The sequence below is a fragment of the Populus alba genome, chromosome 4 (assembly GCF_005239225.2).
Source record: "Populus alba chromosome 4, ASM523922v2, whole genome shotgun sequence".
Lineage (NCBI taxonomy): Eukaryota > Viridiplantae > Streptophyta > Magnoliopsida > Malpighiales > Salicaceae > Populus > Populus alba.
The window spans coordinates 3,486,727-3,503,126 of NC_133287.1; the positions used below are offsets into that span (position 1 = coordinate 3,486,727).

The following is a 16,400-nucleotide window of genomic DNA, read 5'->3' on the forward strand; positions in this document are numbered from 1 at the left end:
CACAACTGAAGGCATTTTCATTGCTCCACAGGGTGGTTTTTTTTTTTTAAATTAATGTGGATGTTCGGCTAACTTGTGTATATCTTGACTAATTTTATAAATCTTAAAATTAATAATTATACAAATTTTAAATGATTTTGAAATAAATTTTAAAAATGACTAATTGAGATAGTTGGCTTTGTTTGACTGTATGCTGATGGATCTTTGTTTACTAGTCAAACTAGTAAAAGATAAAAACAGAGACTTTTTTTCTGTAAGCTTTATGCATGGCAGTGTTTGTTTGATTCAAGTGATGGCCAAGTGCAGTGCACTAATCCCTCTTATATCCTTATCCGTGGAAAAAACCAAAGGGTGATTCTCCAACTTTTGCACGCATCAAGAAATTTGTGTCAAAATCTTGTCTGCTTAAATTTTGACAAAGAGGGGCAGTTCGGTCGTGTTTTATGTTTATTTTTTAACAGTAATGAGTTTGAATATTTTTAAAATTATAAAAATTTATATAATTATTCATTTTAAAATTTATGAGATTAGTTGTTGAATTCGTAAACTGTTTAGAATATTCATATTGATAATTAAAAAAATTTGCTGGCTGTAGAAAATCAACGGTGCAGCAGCTAGCTACAACACAACAAAGTGATACCCCAGCCCCCTCAAATGTTTCCTCATGATGCAAAGGATCCAACGGACACAATATGTCGTTTGATTAAAAAATGAAGAAGGTTGTGGTCTCAGGTTCGAACCCTAGGTTGCTCACATGATGGCTACTGGAGGCTTACATGGTCGTTAATTTCAGGGCCTGCGGGATTAGTCGTAGTGCGCGTAAGCTGACTCGGACACCCACGTTAAACAAAAAAAAAGAAAAAAAAAGAAGAAGGTTTCTCAACAAATTTGAAAATTGGCATATAAAATCAAAAGAAATAGTGAATTGACACATCAAGAGAGAGTTTTGAAAAAATAAATACTTTTGGTCAGAACATCAACATTAATTATATGCCTAGTTTTTAAACTGTAATGCTAATTTAATTTATTTGAAGAGGCATTTAAATTTTACATGTCATGTTTTGAAAGTATATAATGTTTAAAAATTGATTTTTTAAATTACAATAATTATTTTATTTTACTTGAAAATAATAATATTTAATAAATGTTATGTTTATAAAATTAAACAAGATGAAAGTATTTTTTTTATTAATACTTATCTAATGATATTATTTTCTTAAAATTTTTAAATTACATTACTATTTTTTTTTATAAAAAATCTCTCCTGTGTGTTTTTGTTTTTGCAGACAAAAATGTTTGTAAACACGGTTGTATTCATGCTTTTTTAAAAAATTATTTTTTTATTAAAAATTAATTATCTTGTATGTTTTGAATTATTTTGATGTGCTGATCTCAAAAATAATTTTTTAAAAATAAAAAATATATTATTTTAATGCATTTTAGCAAGAAAAATACTTTAAAAAACAACTCTAAACTCACTCATAACACAAGCTAATATTTGCTGCACAAAACACACAAATAAACAGACAAATTTGTGAAAAAATGATAATTTGTTAATCTTTGATAGTTCACTTCTTTATAACAATTTTTTCCATTGATATCCAAACTTGATTCAAAATAATGTGAAAAAATAAATTAATATTTCTAATCTCTGATTAGAGCCGTGCACAAATTTGTCTAATTCTATCCCACATGAGACGGCCACTTGTGGAGTTGGGGGGAGCCTTGCATGAGCAGACAAAATGAAATGAAACTGCTGGCGATAAAAGGGTTGAAAAAATCTGAAGCATAACGCAGCAAACATTTCCAATTCCCAATCAAATCACAAAAAAAAAAAAAAGGTGTAAAAATAATAATAAAAATGCTGACAACAAAAAGAACACCCTCCTTTTCGTCTCTCAAATCAAAAGCAAGCAAGAAAAACCCACTACCAAGAACACCCAATAACACGAAAAAGGCCTTGCTTTTGACATAAGCAAGAACCAAGAGAGAGGAAATACATCTCCTTTCTCCCTCTAACAAGGCGAGTAAGGAAACACCTGATGGAATCTCAGTCTCTCACTCCTTGTCTCTCTTCCTTGAAACAAAAACCCTAAAAAACTAAAATCTAAAAAGAAAACCCAAAATCCCACACTAGCCCCACTCTCTCTCTCCCCCACTCTAAACAGTCAGTCATACCTGTCGCCTTCAATTGTGACTTTTGCACCACTAACAACATTCACTTCTCTTTTTTTTCTATATAAAGATTCGGTTTTTATTTTTCAAAAATGACCTCTTCTTCTTCTATTAAGGAGACGACGGAGGAGGAACAGGTTGCGCCGGATATTGTGCCGGCTGACGGTGGTGTTGGTGGAGTGGAGAAGACCGAGCCTGTCAGCAGTGGCGGGGAGGAAGAGAGTGGTGGCGAGAAACTTGACGATTCAATGGAAGAGGACTCAGTGAGTCCGGCTACTGTGTTTTGTATTAGGCTGAAACAGCCACGGTCGAATTTGCAGCATAAAATGAGTGTGCCAGAGCTTTGTCGCAAATATAGGTCAGTCTTTGATTGAGATTTGAGTGGATTTTGGTTGTTTGATTGCTAAAGCCGTGGTTTTCAAGTGAAATTCGATTTAGGTTTGGTGTTCTTTTACTTTTTTGGATTGTGGGCCTAGTTGGGGCTTCTTTTAAGTGGATTTCGAGTCTCTCTTAGACAATTGGAGTGGACTGTGATTGTTTTTAGGGTTCTGCTAGGGTGATATTTGAGACAAGACAAAGTTCTTGGTTCTTCAATTGAATTTTGAATGAATTCTGTTTGTGAATAGAGGTTGTTTAGTGTTTAAGGTTGTGGATTTTCCAGTGAATTTTGATGGGATTTGAGTGTTTTTAATTTTATGAATGTTACAATTACGGGTTCTTTTAAGTTGGAATTGAGTTTCTTTTGCACAAATCTCAGTGTATTGTGATTCTCGTTAAGTTTCTTTTAGGTAGTTTATGAAATAATGCAAGTGTTCTATTCGATTCTTCAAGTGAGTCGTGTTTGTATATGGAAGTTGTTCAGTCTCTAAACTTCGTGGGTTTTAAGCGAAACTTTATTAAAGGTTTAGTGTTTTCACTCTGTTGATTGGAGCACAGGCTCTTCTTTTATTGAAATTTGAGTTTTTTCTTCTGCAATTTGAGCTTATCAGTTATCGCTATTGGTTAGGGTTCTTTTACTTATCGAAATGTGTTTTTTTGAGTGGTTTTATGGAAGTTGGGTTTCTTATTTGTTTAAATCTTTAGATACCTGGAGTCCTTCAAGTGGGATTTATGCCTTGATTTTGTTGGTTTTGATGCTCTGTAGTTAGTGTAGGAAGTGGAAGTGAGTTTAGGACGAGTGAGAAATCAAGTTTGGAAAAATATGATAGAGAAAGAGAGTTTTAGAATTGATTGGTGGATATGTACAGGATACAATGAAGTTATTTGGTATATGCTATATAGAAGCTTGCTTTTGTGTTTTGATAAATATTGAAAATTACCATCTTCACACTTGTATCAGGGTGATAAATCTTTCTATTTCTGCAATTTCTAGTGTTGACCTATTATGAGAATGGCATTTTTTGGCAGAAAAAACATGCATTCCTAACATACGATCTGCCATGGGAGGCCAAAATAGAACAGAAGTTAGCACAACGGGAAATTGTAGATTTTACTTGCAGATTTTCTTATACACGCTTTCTAGTTGCTACAGTGTTTTTTCACTCTTACGTTCTGTGGTCATTCTCATCTATTTTACACTCGAAACATGATGCCATAACAATGAGCGTCACAAACTTGTAGCTACATGCAGTTGATTTGTGACATGGGTATTGTTAAAACATGATACTCCCAATGTAGGTTTTGAGATTCTATTAACAGCTGTCTAAAGTAAATGAGCTGTTGTTATTTAAAGCATCTTTGCTTGTCCATTCTACCATTTTACTGGTCCTTACCAAATTCTTATTTTCAACTTGTGCTTTTCCAGTGCTGTTGCTTGGTGTGGTAAGCTGAACGCGATAGCTTGTGCATCAGAAACTTGTGCAAGAATTCCCAGGTCAGTGGAGTTTTTGATTCTAACATGTTTCAGTTTAATAGGGGAGAGCATTGGCTATACATTGTTGCCAATTGGGCTTTCCTATAAATACGCTAATGTGCTTGAGAACAGATGTTGAAACATGATTGATATTTGCTATAGTGAACTATTTCGGGTTCTTCTAATTAAAATATAAGATTGTACCCAAGATGGACTCACATGTTTGCAATTAATATTTTAATATCATCATTTGCTATTTTTTTTTGTAGCTCCAATGCAAACCCCCCATTTTGGATCCCCATACACGTGGTTATCCCTGAGAGACCAACTGAATGTGCAGTTTTCAATGTCATAGCAGGTATTTTGAATCAACTTGCACCATTTACCATGTCCTTTTTTTAAGTCTTAATTAGTCATGTATGCCGAGTGTATTTCATTCATCTATTATATGTTAGATTTCTCACTGATTTATTACTTCCCTCTTTCTATTGGGCTCTAATTTCCCATTTTCGAGTTATTGAATTGGATCCCTTTGCAGATTCTCCTCGTGATTCTGTTCAGTTTATCGAATGGTCCCCTACTTCTTGCCCTCGTGCATTATTAATAGCTAATTTCCATGGGAGGATAACTATCTGGACTCAACCTTCTCAAGTAAGCTAACTTGATGGATTGTTTAAGCCAGATATAAAATAAGTAGATGCCTTTTTCCACTCACTTGTTCTTAACAACTAAGCTTTTCATGGCTTGCTCAACGTAAGAGGTTTGGGGCTGGCCCTGTTTTGGTTTTTACCCATTGCTCTCTCGCTGTGTTTATGCATACCACTTGCTTATAATTTTAAATTCTCTTGTAGCTTACATCTTATCTGGTCATGCAGGGTCCATCTAATTTGGTGCGTGATGCTAGCTGCTGGCAGCGTGAGCATGAATGGCGACAGGACATTGCAGTTGTTACTAAATGGCTATCTGGGGTCTCTCCAGTATGCAGTTATTATGTTTTTGTTATCTGATTATTAAATTATCCATGTATTATGCTTTGCACATAGGTGGTGGTGGTTTAGTATTTATCTATATTTCTCAGTTCTCTAGTTTATCTCTGTTTTTTTAAATTTGTGTTGGTATTTGGTTATACTTCCGCTGTAGTCCGACTTCTCTTAAAAAATCAGTACAGGTGGCTTTCGTCAAAGTCCAGCACTCCCACAAACTCAAAGTCAGCTTTTGAGGAAAAATTCCTTTCTCAGCATTCTCAAACTTCAGGTTTGTTTTCATGACTTCTCTTCATAAGCATTTGTAGAAGCTCAAGTGGGAGCTTTAAGCCCAGTTCCATTTTTAGCTTGTAAGGGCCATGCCTTCTGACTAGCAACTTAACATCCAGTGAATTATATCATTTGACTGTTGCTTTGAGAAAAATAGTTCAGGTTATTTTCTGAACAGCTGTAAATTTAGAATAGTAATTTGGTTGTAGTTTCTGCTATGGTTTTATTCATTAATGGTTGTAGTTTCTGCTAAGGTTTTATTTATTATTGGATCAACTTGTAACTACTGTATCGTGAATGTTCTTAGAAAGATGCAATGTATGGCAAGAACAGAGATTCTTAGTTTAAGAATTTTTAATATCTGCCATTTTTTGTCCTAATTACAAGAATGAACCAGTGCTTTTAACTGACAATTGACCACTGCTGCTAGTGCTAAGTATTCCAATAATGATGGTGATACTTTTGGTTTTCTGTTCTTTCTGCTTTTGAGGTACCTCCGCCTGACATATTAAAACAGCACCTAGACCATCACTAACGTGCTTTCTGTTTTGTCTTTCAGCTAGATGGCCAAATTTCCTCTGTGTTTGTTCAGTTTTCTCATCGGGTTCTGTTCAACTTCATTGGTCCCAGTGGCCCCCTAGTCAGAATAATACATCACCGAAGTGGTTTCGCACAAGCAAAGGGCTCTTGGGTGCTGGCCCTAGTGGGATTATGGCTGCTGATGCTATTATAACGGATAGTGGTGCAATGCATGTTGCAGGTGTTCCGATTGTAAACCCTTCAACTGTTGTTGTTTGGGAGGTTACTCCTGGCCCTGGAAATGGATTTCAAGCAACTCCGATGGTGAGTACTAGCAATGGGGTCCCGCCTTCAGTCAAGCCTCCTAATTGGTCTGGTTTTGCTCCTTTGGCTGCATATTTATTCAGCTGGCAAGAGCATCTGATGTCTGAAGCAATGCAAGGGAAAAAGCACATGGATAAAGATTTCACTGACACTGTCTCACTTCATTGTTCGCCAGTTTCAAATTTTTCTGCGTATGTGAGTCCTGAGGCTGCAGCTCAATCTGCAGCAACTACCACTTGGGGTTCTGGAGTCAGTGCCGTTGCTTTTGATCCGACTCGTGGTGGCTCTGTGATTGCGGTTGTTATAGTTGAGGGTACCTATGAGTATTCTGTATTGAAATTTTATTTTTTGCCTGTTCCGTATTTTTTCCATGACAAATCCTGCTCAGTGTGTTTTTATGTAGTTTGTGTGTTTTTTCTTGTTCAAAAGTGTCCTTGGCTCTCTTTCTCTACTCGCTTTAATACTCATACTCATACAGTGATGTGAGGCTAAACTTTCATGTTTGAGTCAGCTGAAGATCCCTTTCTTTGCCCGCAGTTATCTGGATTCAATATAATAATAACTGGTTTTGTTCATGCAGGACAATACATGTCCCCTTATGATCCAGATGAGGGTCCTTTAATCACGGGATGGAGGGTGCAACGCTGGGAATCATCCCTTCAACCTGTCGTTCTTCATCCAATATTTGGAAATCCCACTTCTGGTTTTGGTGGGCAGGCACCCATGCAAACTGTATGGGTGTCCAAAGTGGATACAAGCATACCACCAACTAATGATTTTAAAAATCTCCAAGCAGCTCCTGCAGTACCAATCTTAGATGCAAGAAAGGCATCTGATTCTGGTTCTGAGAAGACGAAAAGAGTCACCTTTGATCCCTCTGATCTGCCCAGCGATGTTAGAACTCTTGCTCGAATTGTTTATTCTGCTCATGGTGGCGAGATTGCTATTGCTTTTCTGCGGGGTGGAGTTCACATTTTCTCCGGGCCAAACTTCACACTTGTTGACAACTACCAGATTAATGTTGGATCTGCAATTGCTGCTCCTGCCTTCTCTTCCACAAGCTGCTGCTCAGCTTCAGTTTGGCATGACACTAGTAAGGATCGCACTGTATTAAAGATAATTCGTGTTCTTCCTCCTGCTGTTCCAAGTAGTCTGGTGAAGGCTAACTCAGCAATCTGGGAGCGTGCTATTGCTGAAAGGTACTTAGTAAGAGTCATTTGTTTGGGAATTACCTTGGAAATCCACATGTTAGTGGTTATGGCATTTCCTTTGGTTAAAAATCAGATGAAGGTTGGATGTGTAGATAATTTCAACATTCTGCTTGGTCATACTGATATTGTGTTTTGCCAGAGCAGGTTTTGGTGGAGCCTTTTGGTTGGTGTTGATTGGTGGGATGCTGTTGGCTGTACACAGAGTGCTGCTGAGGATGGCATCGGTAAGAATAATTAGATTCTCCAGTTTTACCGTGGCTTATAAAAAAGAAAATATATTGAAGATCAATTTCTTCCCAAGGATTCCTATTCTAGATTTCTTTGCAAGTAACATGAATCCACGGTAAGATACTCTGTTTATGTCTGGTTCTTTGTTTCTTTTCAGTTTCACTTAACAGTGTCATTGCAGTCTTGGATGCTGATTTTCATTCTCTTCCCTCTACACAGCACAGGCAGCAGTATGGTCCTGTATGTTTTTTCTGCACTATTGCCATCTCATCATTATTTCTTTTGAGATAGTCTGCCATTATGATATCTGGAATTACATTATTGAGTGAACGCATCTAATATTTTTTATATATGTGGTTCATTTCTCTTAAATTTTCCATGGAACTCCTTTTGTTATTCGTTTGGAAATAGTATGTGCCATGGTGGCCCCTGCGCCCTCCACCCCCCCCCCCCAAAAAAAAAAAAAAAATCTAATTTCAATAGTTTGCATGGGCATCCAGAATATTCTTTTGCTGCTAGCCTAGTTCTTGTAGAATATTCGACTTGGACTGGATGTAGAATGGGTTGTGGAAATTGAGGGGATAGATATTTATAATTTCACCGGGGCTTCCATGAATCCTCAAGAAAGAGTTCTTGAAACCATAAATATGAAAAAGTTGTGAATACAAAAATTGCATTCATTGATCATCTGCTTTCAACCAAATAAACTCTCTGCTTATTGAGGCACATTACAGAAGGTATGACATGTAATGTGTCTCATAAACACACATGGTATATCTTGGCACATTACAACCCAAAAGTCCCATGCAAGACATGCATCACTATCACATTAGGAAATAAGATAAAACAGCATTCTTTAATTCTCACCCCACTTGACAATTCAAAGCTCCTGTTACTGCCTGTGTTTCTAGAATGCATTTGGCTGGGAAGTAAACTTGTTTTTTAATGATGCAGAGTCTGGACAGAATAAAATGTAGGCTACTGGAAGGTACAAATGCTCAGGAGGTTAGGGCAATGGTTCTTGACATGCAGGCTAGGTTGCTGCTTGATATGCTCGGCAAAGGCATTGAGTCAGCTTTGATAAATCCTTCAGCATTAGTACCTGAACCATGGCAGGCTTCTGGCGAGACATTATCTGGCATTGATCCTGAAGCAATGACTGTTGAACCAAACCTTGTTCCGAGTATTCAGGTTTGCTCTCATCTCTCTATTATCTCATGTTAATTTTGGGTCCTGTTGAAGTTTTTAGTACTGAAGATCTACTCCTACCAGCAACATGTGGCTTATTCATGGTCTGACTGCCTGCAATATGATGCTTATATCTGATACATCAAATGTATGATGATGGTTGCATGGCTTGGGCTGTACCTTGCTTTTATGGCCTGGAAACTGATGCCTGACCAAACAATATATGTGTGGCAGTTTAGGCTTGATAGTCTTCTGTATCCAAGCATGCAGACGCTGGTTGCATATTTTCCTGCCTCCAGTCATCTCAAACATCTGCACATGTTGATGCAGGTTTATGATTTGTTAATTTTCTCTTAACTGTGGTAATTTCATGCAGGCTTATGTTGATGCAGTTCTTGATCTAGCTTCACATTTTATCACACGTCTACGGCGTTATGCAAGTTTCTGTCGCACACTGGCCAGTCACGCCGTTACAGCAGGCGCAGGCAGTAACCGCAATACGGTGACTAGTCCTACTCAAAGTTCGGCATCGCCCACACCAAATCAGGGTTAGTATGCAGTGTCTAGTGCTCATCTTTATAAAGGAGAAAGATAAAATTCCTTTATTCCATAATTTTGTGTTTGCTAAGTTTTGTGGTGTCCAACTTGAAAAGCTTGTGAAGTCCTGCAATATGATCTTTACTGCTTAAGAGGTTACTGCTGTAGTCTCTGGGAAAATTCCATGAAAACTTTTATATCTCTCTCCCTCTCGCTCTCTCATGGTTATTATGTATAATGCATTTTCTCCAGGTGGTCAAAGTGGCGGTACAAGTTCTACTGGAAGCACTCAGATGCAAGCTTGGGTACAAGGTGCCATTGCTAAGATTAGTAGCACAACTGATGGAGTGTCCACTGCAACTTCAAACCCCATAAGTGGTCCATCTTCTTTCATGCCAATAAGCATCAATACTGGAACTTTTCCTGGAACCCCAGCAGTGAGGCTCATCGGTGACTGCCATTTCCTTCACAGATTATGCCAGCTTCTGCTTTTCTGTTTTTTCTTTCGGCGGCGAACTCAAGTACCTCGTTTTGCTGGAGGTACACAGAGAAATCCCACTGATACAAATGTGCAAAAACCTCAGTCTGGCGCTCCTAGCAAGGTGGAGGAGATCAACTCTGTTTCTTCAAAGCCAGCACCAGCTGCGGTTCGGTCGGATGAAGGTCAGGCAGTTCGAGGTAGTCAGGTAGTGCCTGGAGCTAAAGCAGTCGAAGAGGGACCTGCTGGCAGGCACAGAGTAGGCAGTGGCAATGCTGGCCAAGGATACAGTTCTGAGGAGGTAGAAACTGTTGCTCTTTAATTTCTTCTAGTCTTCACATGTTACAAAGAATCTTCATTAGACTTTTGGTTTCATATCTGGCTAAATTGCTTTACTTTCGAGTCAATCGCTCAGTGTTTGGGCTTCGGAAAGGTTTTGATAGTTCTCTCGGTTAAGGAAACAATCATTCAATCAGCAGTGGTTCTCTAGGTTAAGATAAAGGCTCATTCTTTGGCGCAATGCAGGTGAAGGTCCTTTTCCTCATACTCATGGATCTGTGTCGGCGAACAGCAGCTCTGGTACACCCATTGCCGGTTTCTCAAGTAGGAAGCAGCAATATCCAGGTGCGGTTGCATTATATTGACGGCAATTATACTGTATTGCCAGAGGTTGTAGAAGCATCTCTTGGCCCGCATATGCAGGTATCTATGCTTATGATTTACTCCAGTAAATGAACTATTGGTTGTTTGGAAGTAGCTTTCTTTTCTTTCTTTTTTCTTTTTTGACCGGGATAACCCTCCACTTTTCCTTCTGTATTTTTTTGGACAAACAACTGTTTTGTTAACTTTATGTAACATTTTGTTGTGGAATCCACAGAACATGCCACGACCCAGAGGTGCAGATGCTGCTGGTCTGTTACTCCGAGAGTTAGAACTACACCCTCCATCTGAAGAGTGGCACAGGCGGAATATGTTTGGGGGACCCTGGTCTGATCCAGAGGATATTGGTTCAGAGGATACTTCTAAGCTTAACTCCACAGATTCACTTGATTTTAGCTCACTGGAAAATTGTGATGTTTATTACGGAGCTCATGGCCTGTGGCCAAGGAAGCGCAGACTGTCTGAAAGAGATGCAGCTGTTGGCTTGAACACCTCTGCAGGCCTGGGAGCATATCTTGGCATAATGGGTTCTCGAAGAGATGTTGTTACTGCAGTGTGGAAGACTGGTCTTGAAGGCGTTTGGTACAAGGTCACTCCATTGTTCTTCCCCCTCGCTTATTTGAATTTTTTTTTGTTTGGATCTTGTCAGTTATTTTTATTTTTGTTATTCAGCCATCTTTTCTGTAGGATTACTGAATTGAAAAGTAAAATCCATTTTTATGTTATTGGTAAATTTGTGTCATGTATCTAGAAGAAGGTACTCAACATAATTAAGCCTTGAAGTGAATTTAGTGGTTGCAAGCTAGTGAATTATATTCCCCTGTTATCCCCTATACACTGTTGCATCCACCACAAGATGCTTAAAACCCAATTCCCTTAATACCTACGTAGTTTTAGTCTGGTCCTGTACCAGTACACCCAAGAGTTGTCACAGCACACGGATAATCCCATGAAGGGATTCCTTGAGTTATGGATCTCTTTCCTCGGTAACCATGAGGTGGAAGGCATGTAGTTGGCTGTAAATGCATAATGCAATTGAATTTTTGTCCCGGTGCATTTTTGTGATTCACAAGGAAATCAACGATCATCCCTCATGCATAATCCATAACCACTCTAATTTGGATATTACTTTAGAGGTTATGGTATTAATGATATCACTGGAGATATATAATGGTGTTGGGTTGATATTAGGAGCTGAACACATGCCCAAAGATACATGCTCCTTGAGCTCTTCTTCCCCTACTCACATAAGAGGAGGATCAACTGAGATTACTCACGGATCTGACTCTATGTGAGTGGTGCTGTTCTCTGGGAGTGCTGAATTATATTTCCTTGGACACGAGGATGAATGGTCAAGAGGTGATTTACTAGGTTTTGGTTCTCGTGGTTCATAATATGGAAATGGTCCGACATTATTTTCAATTTAATTGTGGTGCTAGGGAATGAAACATGTGAACTGCTTTGTTTATGATAAGATATCTTTCTCTTGCATAATATGTTTCCATCAGAGTTACGAATCTGCAAAGGAATAACCTCAATCATAAATTTTCTCTCACTTGCCATATAATCATTCATATGTTTATTTCAGTTGCAAATCCTCTGCCCTCTCTGCATGCATGGATCTGCCTGTAATCTATTGTACTTATCTAACATTATTGCTATTAATGCAGTGCATAAGATGTTTGCGGCAGACTTCGGCTTTGGCCTCCCCTTGTGCTGCAAATCCACCAGATCAAAATGAAAGAGAGGCTTGGTGGATCAGCCGTTGGGCCTATGGCTGTCCGATGTGTGGGGGGACATGGGTTCGAGTTGTATAGACGAGACCGCAATCACAAATGTTAATTAGATGCAGCTTTCCCCTTCCATGACAATCAATTCAAGGTGGTGCATGCATGACTGCAATGTTAATTAGCCGCGGCTTTCCACTTTCATGACAATCAGTTCAAGGCAAGCACATGCAGTAGCTGATGTTGAAGAAAGCAGCACTCTTTGATGGTAGTATATTATATGTTCCTTTTTGTAGTTGCTGGTTGGAGCTTGGAAGTAAAGAGGGGCTGTTAGCCTTGCAGAAGTGGAAATCCGTCCGTTCGTCCTATGCATCAGCTGTCTGGTGTTTATGTAACAGCGTTTAAGTTCCTCAGCTCGACAGCAACAGTTTTGGAAGGAAGGCTTGTGTTTTGGAAAATGTTCAGGAGAGCTCCATTAGTGAAGGTTCCCAGCATTTCACATAAAACATTTGCTTTTCCTTTTAATGGAAGTGACATTACCTGTACATTAAAGAAACGAGAAATTGATCAGGATCGCAGGTGTGAATGTAATAGATCCATGTCTGTTTGAGAAACATTAATCATTTATTACCATGATGCCCTGGTTTTTCAAGTTGCAGCATCCAATAAAAAATGTCCAATCTTGTTAACCCATCAAAAAGATTCACATCCTGTCTCTCTGCAAAATTTGAGCTTGTTATTTTCATCTAACTATCAAATGTTTCTTTGGTCGAACACACGACATGTTGTAAAACAAGAAATGAGAGCACACTTGGTTGGATCCACCCTTTTCACCCGGTGGGTATTTATTAACTTGTTTTTTTTCCTGAAACTATTATTTATCCTACTATATTATAACAAAAATAATCTATTGTAAAATTAGAACCAATCTAATTTCGTAAGTTTGTTTGAGACATCTCGTGCAAAGCAAAATTAAATAATTTATAAGATTTAATTTCCAACCGATTGAAATATTTAATTAAAAAAATAATTAAAAAATAAATTAGAGAATAATTTTGGATTTATTATAACAAATGTTTAATGATATGAAAAAATCACTGTAAATCAAGAAACCTTTATTATAAATTGTAATAGTAGTTTTATTTTTTTATTTTATTTTTTCTTGAGATATTGTTTGTGTTTTTTTATTTTCTTCTCTCTCTTTATACATATACATAGATTAGATAATCATAATTGACTTATCGCAAGACTTCCAAGAATAGTCTGTAACACGTGTCCAATAAAGCTTTGATTTTGTATGAAATGGATTTTTCTACATGGAATAATCATGATGGGTGGGCTTTATTATCTATAGTTGTTTCTCGTCAAAACTCTAAGATGATTATTAGGTCTAGTATTTTTTTAGTATTGTGATATGAAATATATTTTTTAAATAATTTTTTATTTTAAATATATTTAAATATTTTTATTTTTTTACATTAACACATTAAAACCATAAAAAAACAATAAAAAATTATTAATTTGATATTTTTTTAAAGAAAAATATATTTTTAAAATACATCTAAAAGCAAAATCTATTGCACTCCTTAAATATTTAGGAATGTTAAGGAGAGAAGTACATATTGTTTTTCAAAATGATTTTCATTGAGAAATATAATAAAATAATTATTTTTTAATATTAACACATTAAAACGATTTAAATATAAAAAAAATAATTTTAACCAGAAAACAATTTAGCCAACCATTCTTGAGTTTATCTTTAAAAATTTTAGTGCCTGTAATTATACAAGTTTTCAAATCAAGTGTCTTTACTTTTGTTTTTTTTAATTGTGTATATGTATTGCTATTTTTTAATATATATATATATATATTAACTTTTTTTTATCAATTTTTATTTTTTAAATTGGAACCGTCCAAACTATATTTTAAAATAAACATAGCCAATAATCTTGTAACTTCTATTGCTTGATGAATCAAACTACATATAGTCATATACTTAATTATTCAAATTAAAACCATAGAAGTGTTTTCATCAAAAATCAATACCATAAAAAACCTTTCATGTTTTTTAAAAATATTTTTTACTTTAAAGTATATTAAAATTTGTTTTTTATTTTTAACATTAATACATCAAAATTATTAGAAAAAATTAAAAAAAAAATAATTTAATATTTTTTTTAATTCAACCACATTTTTTAAAATGTAATTCAGAAAAATTTCAAACGCAATGTCAATCACAAATCAACAATAATACTATGTAAACAGGTCTAGATAAATAACCCAATTATAAGAGGCCAAAGCAATTGGGAAATTACCCAACTAATTGCCCGTTACCTCTAAGGCCAAATAAGGCCCACCATTCAACACTAAATGCTCCGACAAGTCGTTCATTTGGGGCTACAAAGTGGACTACAGTTCGAGTTGTTATAGGCCGGATGGACTGAACCGGGCCCAACTTAACGATTATTGATTCACTTGTACCCTCCAAGAGCATGTTTTTATTACTTGAAGTTGAATTGTTTATAAATAAATAATTGTGAATGTTTACTATATAAACATGTTTTATTTTTAAATAATCATATTTAAATTTTGATAATTATTATTAAATTAATTAATTTACTTTGTGAATTATATAAAATAGTTTTAAACTGGATTTAAGTAAAAATTAGGGAAAAGATTAAATTATCTTTCAAAATTTAATAAAACATAGTTAGGATAAATATATATAACTCTTAAAAATAATAATTACAAGAAATTCCTCACTTGATGTTATATTATTACAAATTATTTTTTTTGAACAATTATTTTCAATAATATATGAAGATGTGTGTAAATTAACATTACACATATGAATAAAAGTTTTAAGAATTATTTTTTAATAAATTTTGTCTTTTTAATACCATCATTATCATTTTCACTATTTTTCCTAAATAGTAAAAATCAAAGAAATTCAATCAACAACAATAACATGTAAAAATCAATTAAGGTTTCAATTTAATAATTTGATGAATTTTTTATGTGATTTATATTTTTATATTTTAACACTTCATTTTTGATTAGCTTGATTTTAAGTTTTCTAGGGTTGTGATGGTAAAAATAAAGTTCCAATATAGTGTTATATAATATAAGGGTGATTTAAGTAGTTGATTTTATGTTATTTTATGAATAAAACTATAATAAAAAAATAAAAAATCATCTTATATTTTAGGATTCATTTTTTTTTTAAAAACATACTTTTTAGAAAATTAATATTTTAAAAGAATTTTACTAATATTAATATTTTCTTAAGGATATAATATTTAATCAAAATTTTTAAAATAATCATGCTTTTATATGTAATTATGAATTGATTTTATGATTTAATAAGTATCTAAGTTTTAACTCAGATATAAATATAGATTTTTCTTGATATTAGTGGGATGCAAAACACAATATTTTATATTGAATGTGATCCAAAAATCTATTTTTGTAAAACAAAAGAAAAAAAATGAAAAGTAAGTAAACTAGATCATATCATTTTTTCCTCCATAAAAAAAAAATGTTTTTTTTATAATTCATTGTTCGTTCATGAGTCTACAAGAAACGTAAAAAAAAAAATAGAATAACATGATTCAAGAGTTGACATTATTAAAGGCAATATTCATTAAGTTCTACTTAAGTTGGGCTGCTTTAACTATTCGTTGATGGATCTTTATTTATTAGTCAAACTTGTAGAAGCTAAACCGATGACTTTTGTAAGCTTTATTCATATCACTCTTTGTTTGCTTCTTATGATGGGCAAGTGCAATGCACTAATCTCCTCTTATATCTTTATTCGCGTGATGGATCAATATTTTTTGGCATTATGAAAAAATATTTTTTGAAGCTTAAGTCCTTGTTTAAAAGATCTAAAAACAAGATAGTAACCTATTGATATATGGGAAGGGCTTGCTTTCATATTCAACATCCATAGGCTTGGGAGAATGTTAGACTCAAATGACATAGCTCTAACTTGTTTTTAGACCCCACATTCCTAGGTATGGCTAAAAGCCAAGCCAAAATAGGCCTCGCCAGACCCACTGCCTTTAATCATTGGCACTATGCCAAGCCTAAGTGGATATAGGTTTGGCGAGTTACAAGACCAATCACCTTTAGGTTTGGAAGCGCACTGAGTCTAATTAGACATGAGTTTGACATGCTATTAGATTGTTGATTATGAGCTTATTAATGTGCCTAACATAAAAAAGTTAAAGGACTACAAGTCATTAT

At 35.3% G+C, this 16,400-nt stretch overlaps 1 protein-coding gene across 2 annotated transcripts; it reads left to right on the forward strand.

The window, feature by feature from the left end:
* The first annotated feature begins 1,875 nt into the window (after window positions 1-1,875).
* Window positions 1,876-12,804, forward strand: LOC118047331 (mediator of RNA polymerase II transcription subunit 16). 2 transcript variants are annotated; one of them, XM_035056598.2, is made up of 16 exons: window positions 1,876-2,533; window positions 3,980-4,048; window positions 4,297-4,385; window positions 4,566-4,678; window positions 4,903-5,004; window positions 5,191-5,281; window positions 5,840-6,436; window positions 6,704-7,322; window positions 7,479-7,558; window positions 7,720-7,802; window positions 8,517-8,753; window positions 9,127-9,298; window positions 9,540-10,066; window positions 10,291-10,467; window positions 10,643-11,014; window positions 12,096-12,804. In XM_035056598.2, the coding sequence occupies exons 1-16, from the start codon at window positions 2,268-2,270 to the stop codon at window positions 12,240-12,242; spliced, it is 3,741 nt and encodes a 1,246-aa protein (XP_034912489.1). In that variant the 5' UTR covers window positions 1,876-2,267; the 3' UTR covers window positions 12,243-12,804. The 2 variants fall into 2 exon arrangements, with proteins under 2 accessions (XP_034912489.1, XP_073264824.1); XM_073408723.1 differs by lacking the exons at window positions 1,876-2,533; window positions 4,566-4,678 and having other exon boundaries at window positions 3,975-4,048; window positions 5,196-5,281.
* Window positions 12,805-16,400: the final 3,596 nt, after the last annotated feature.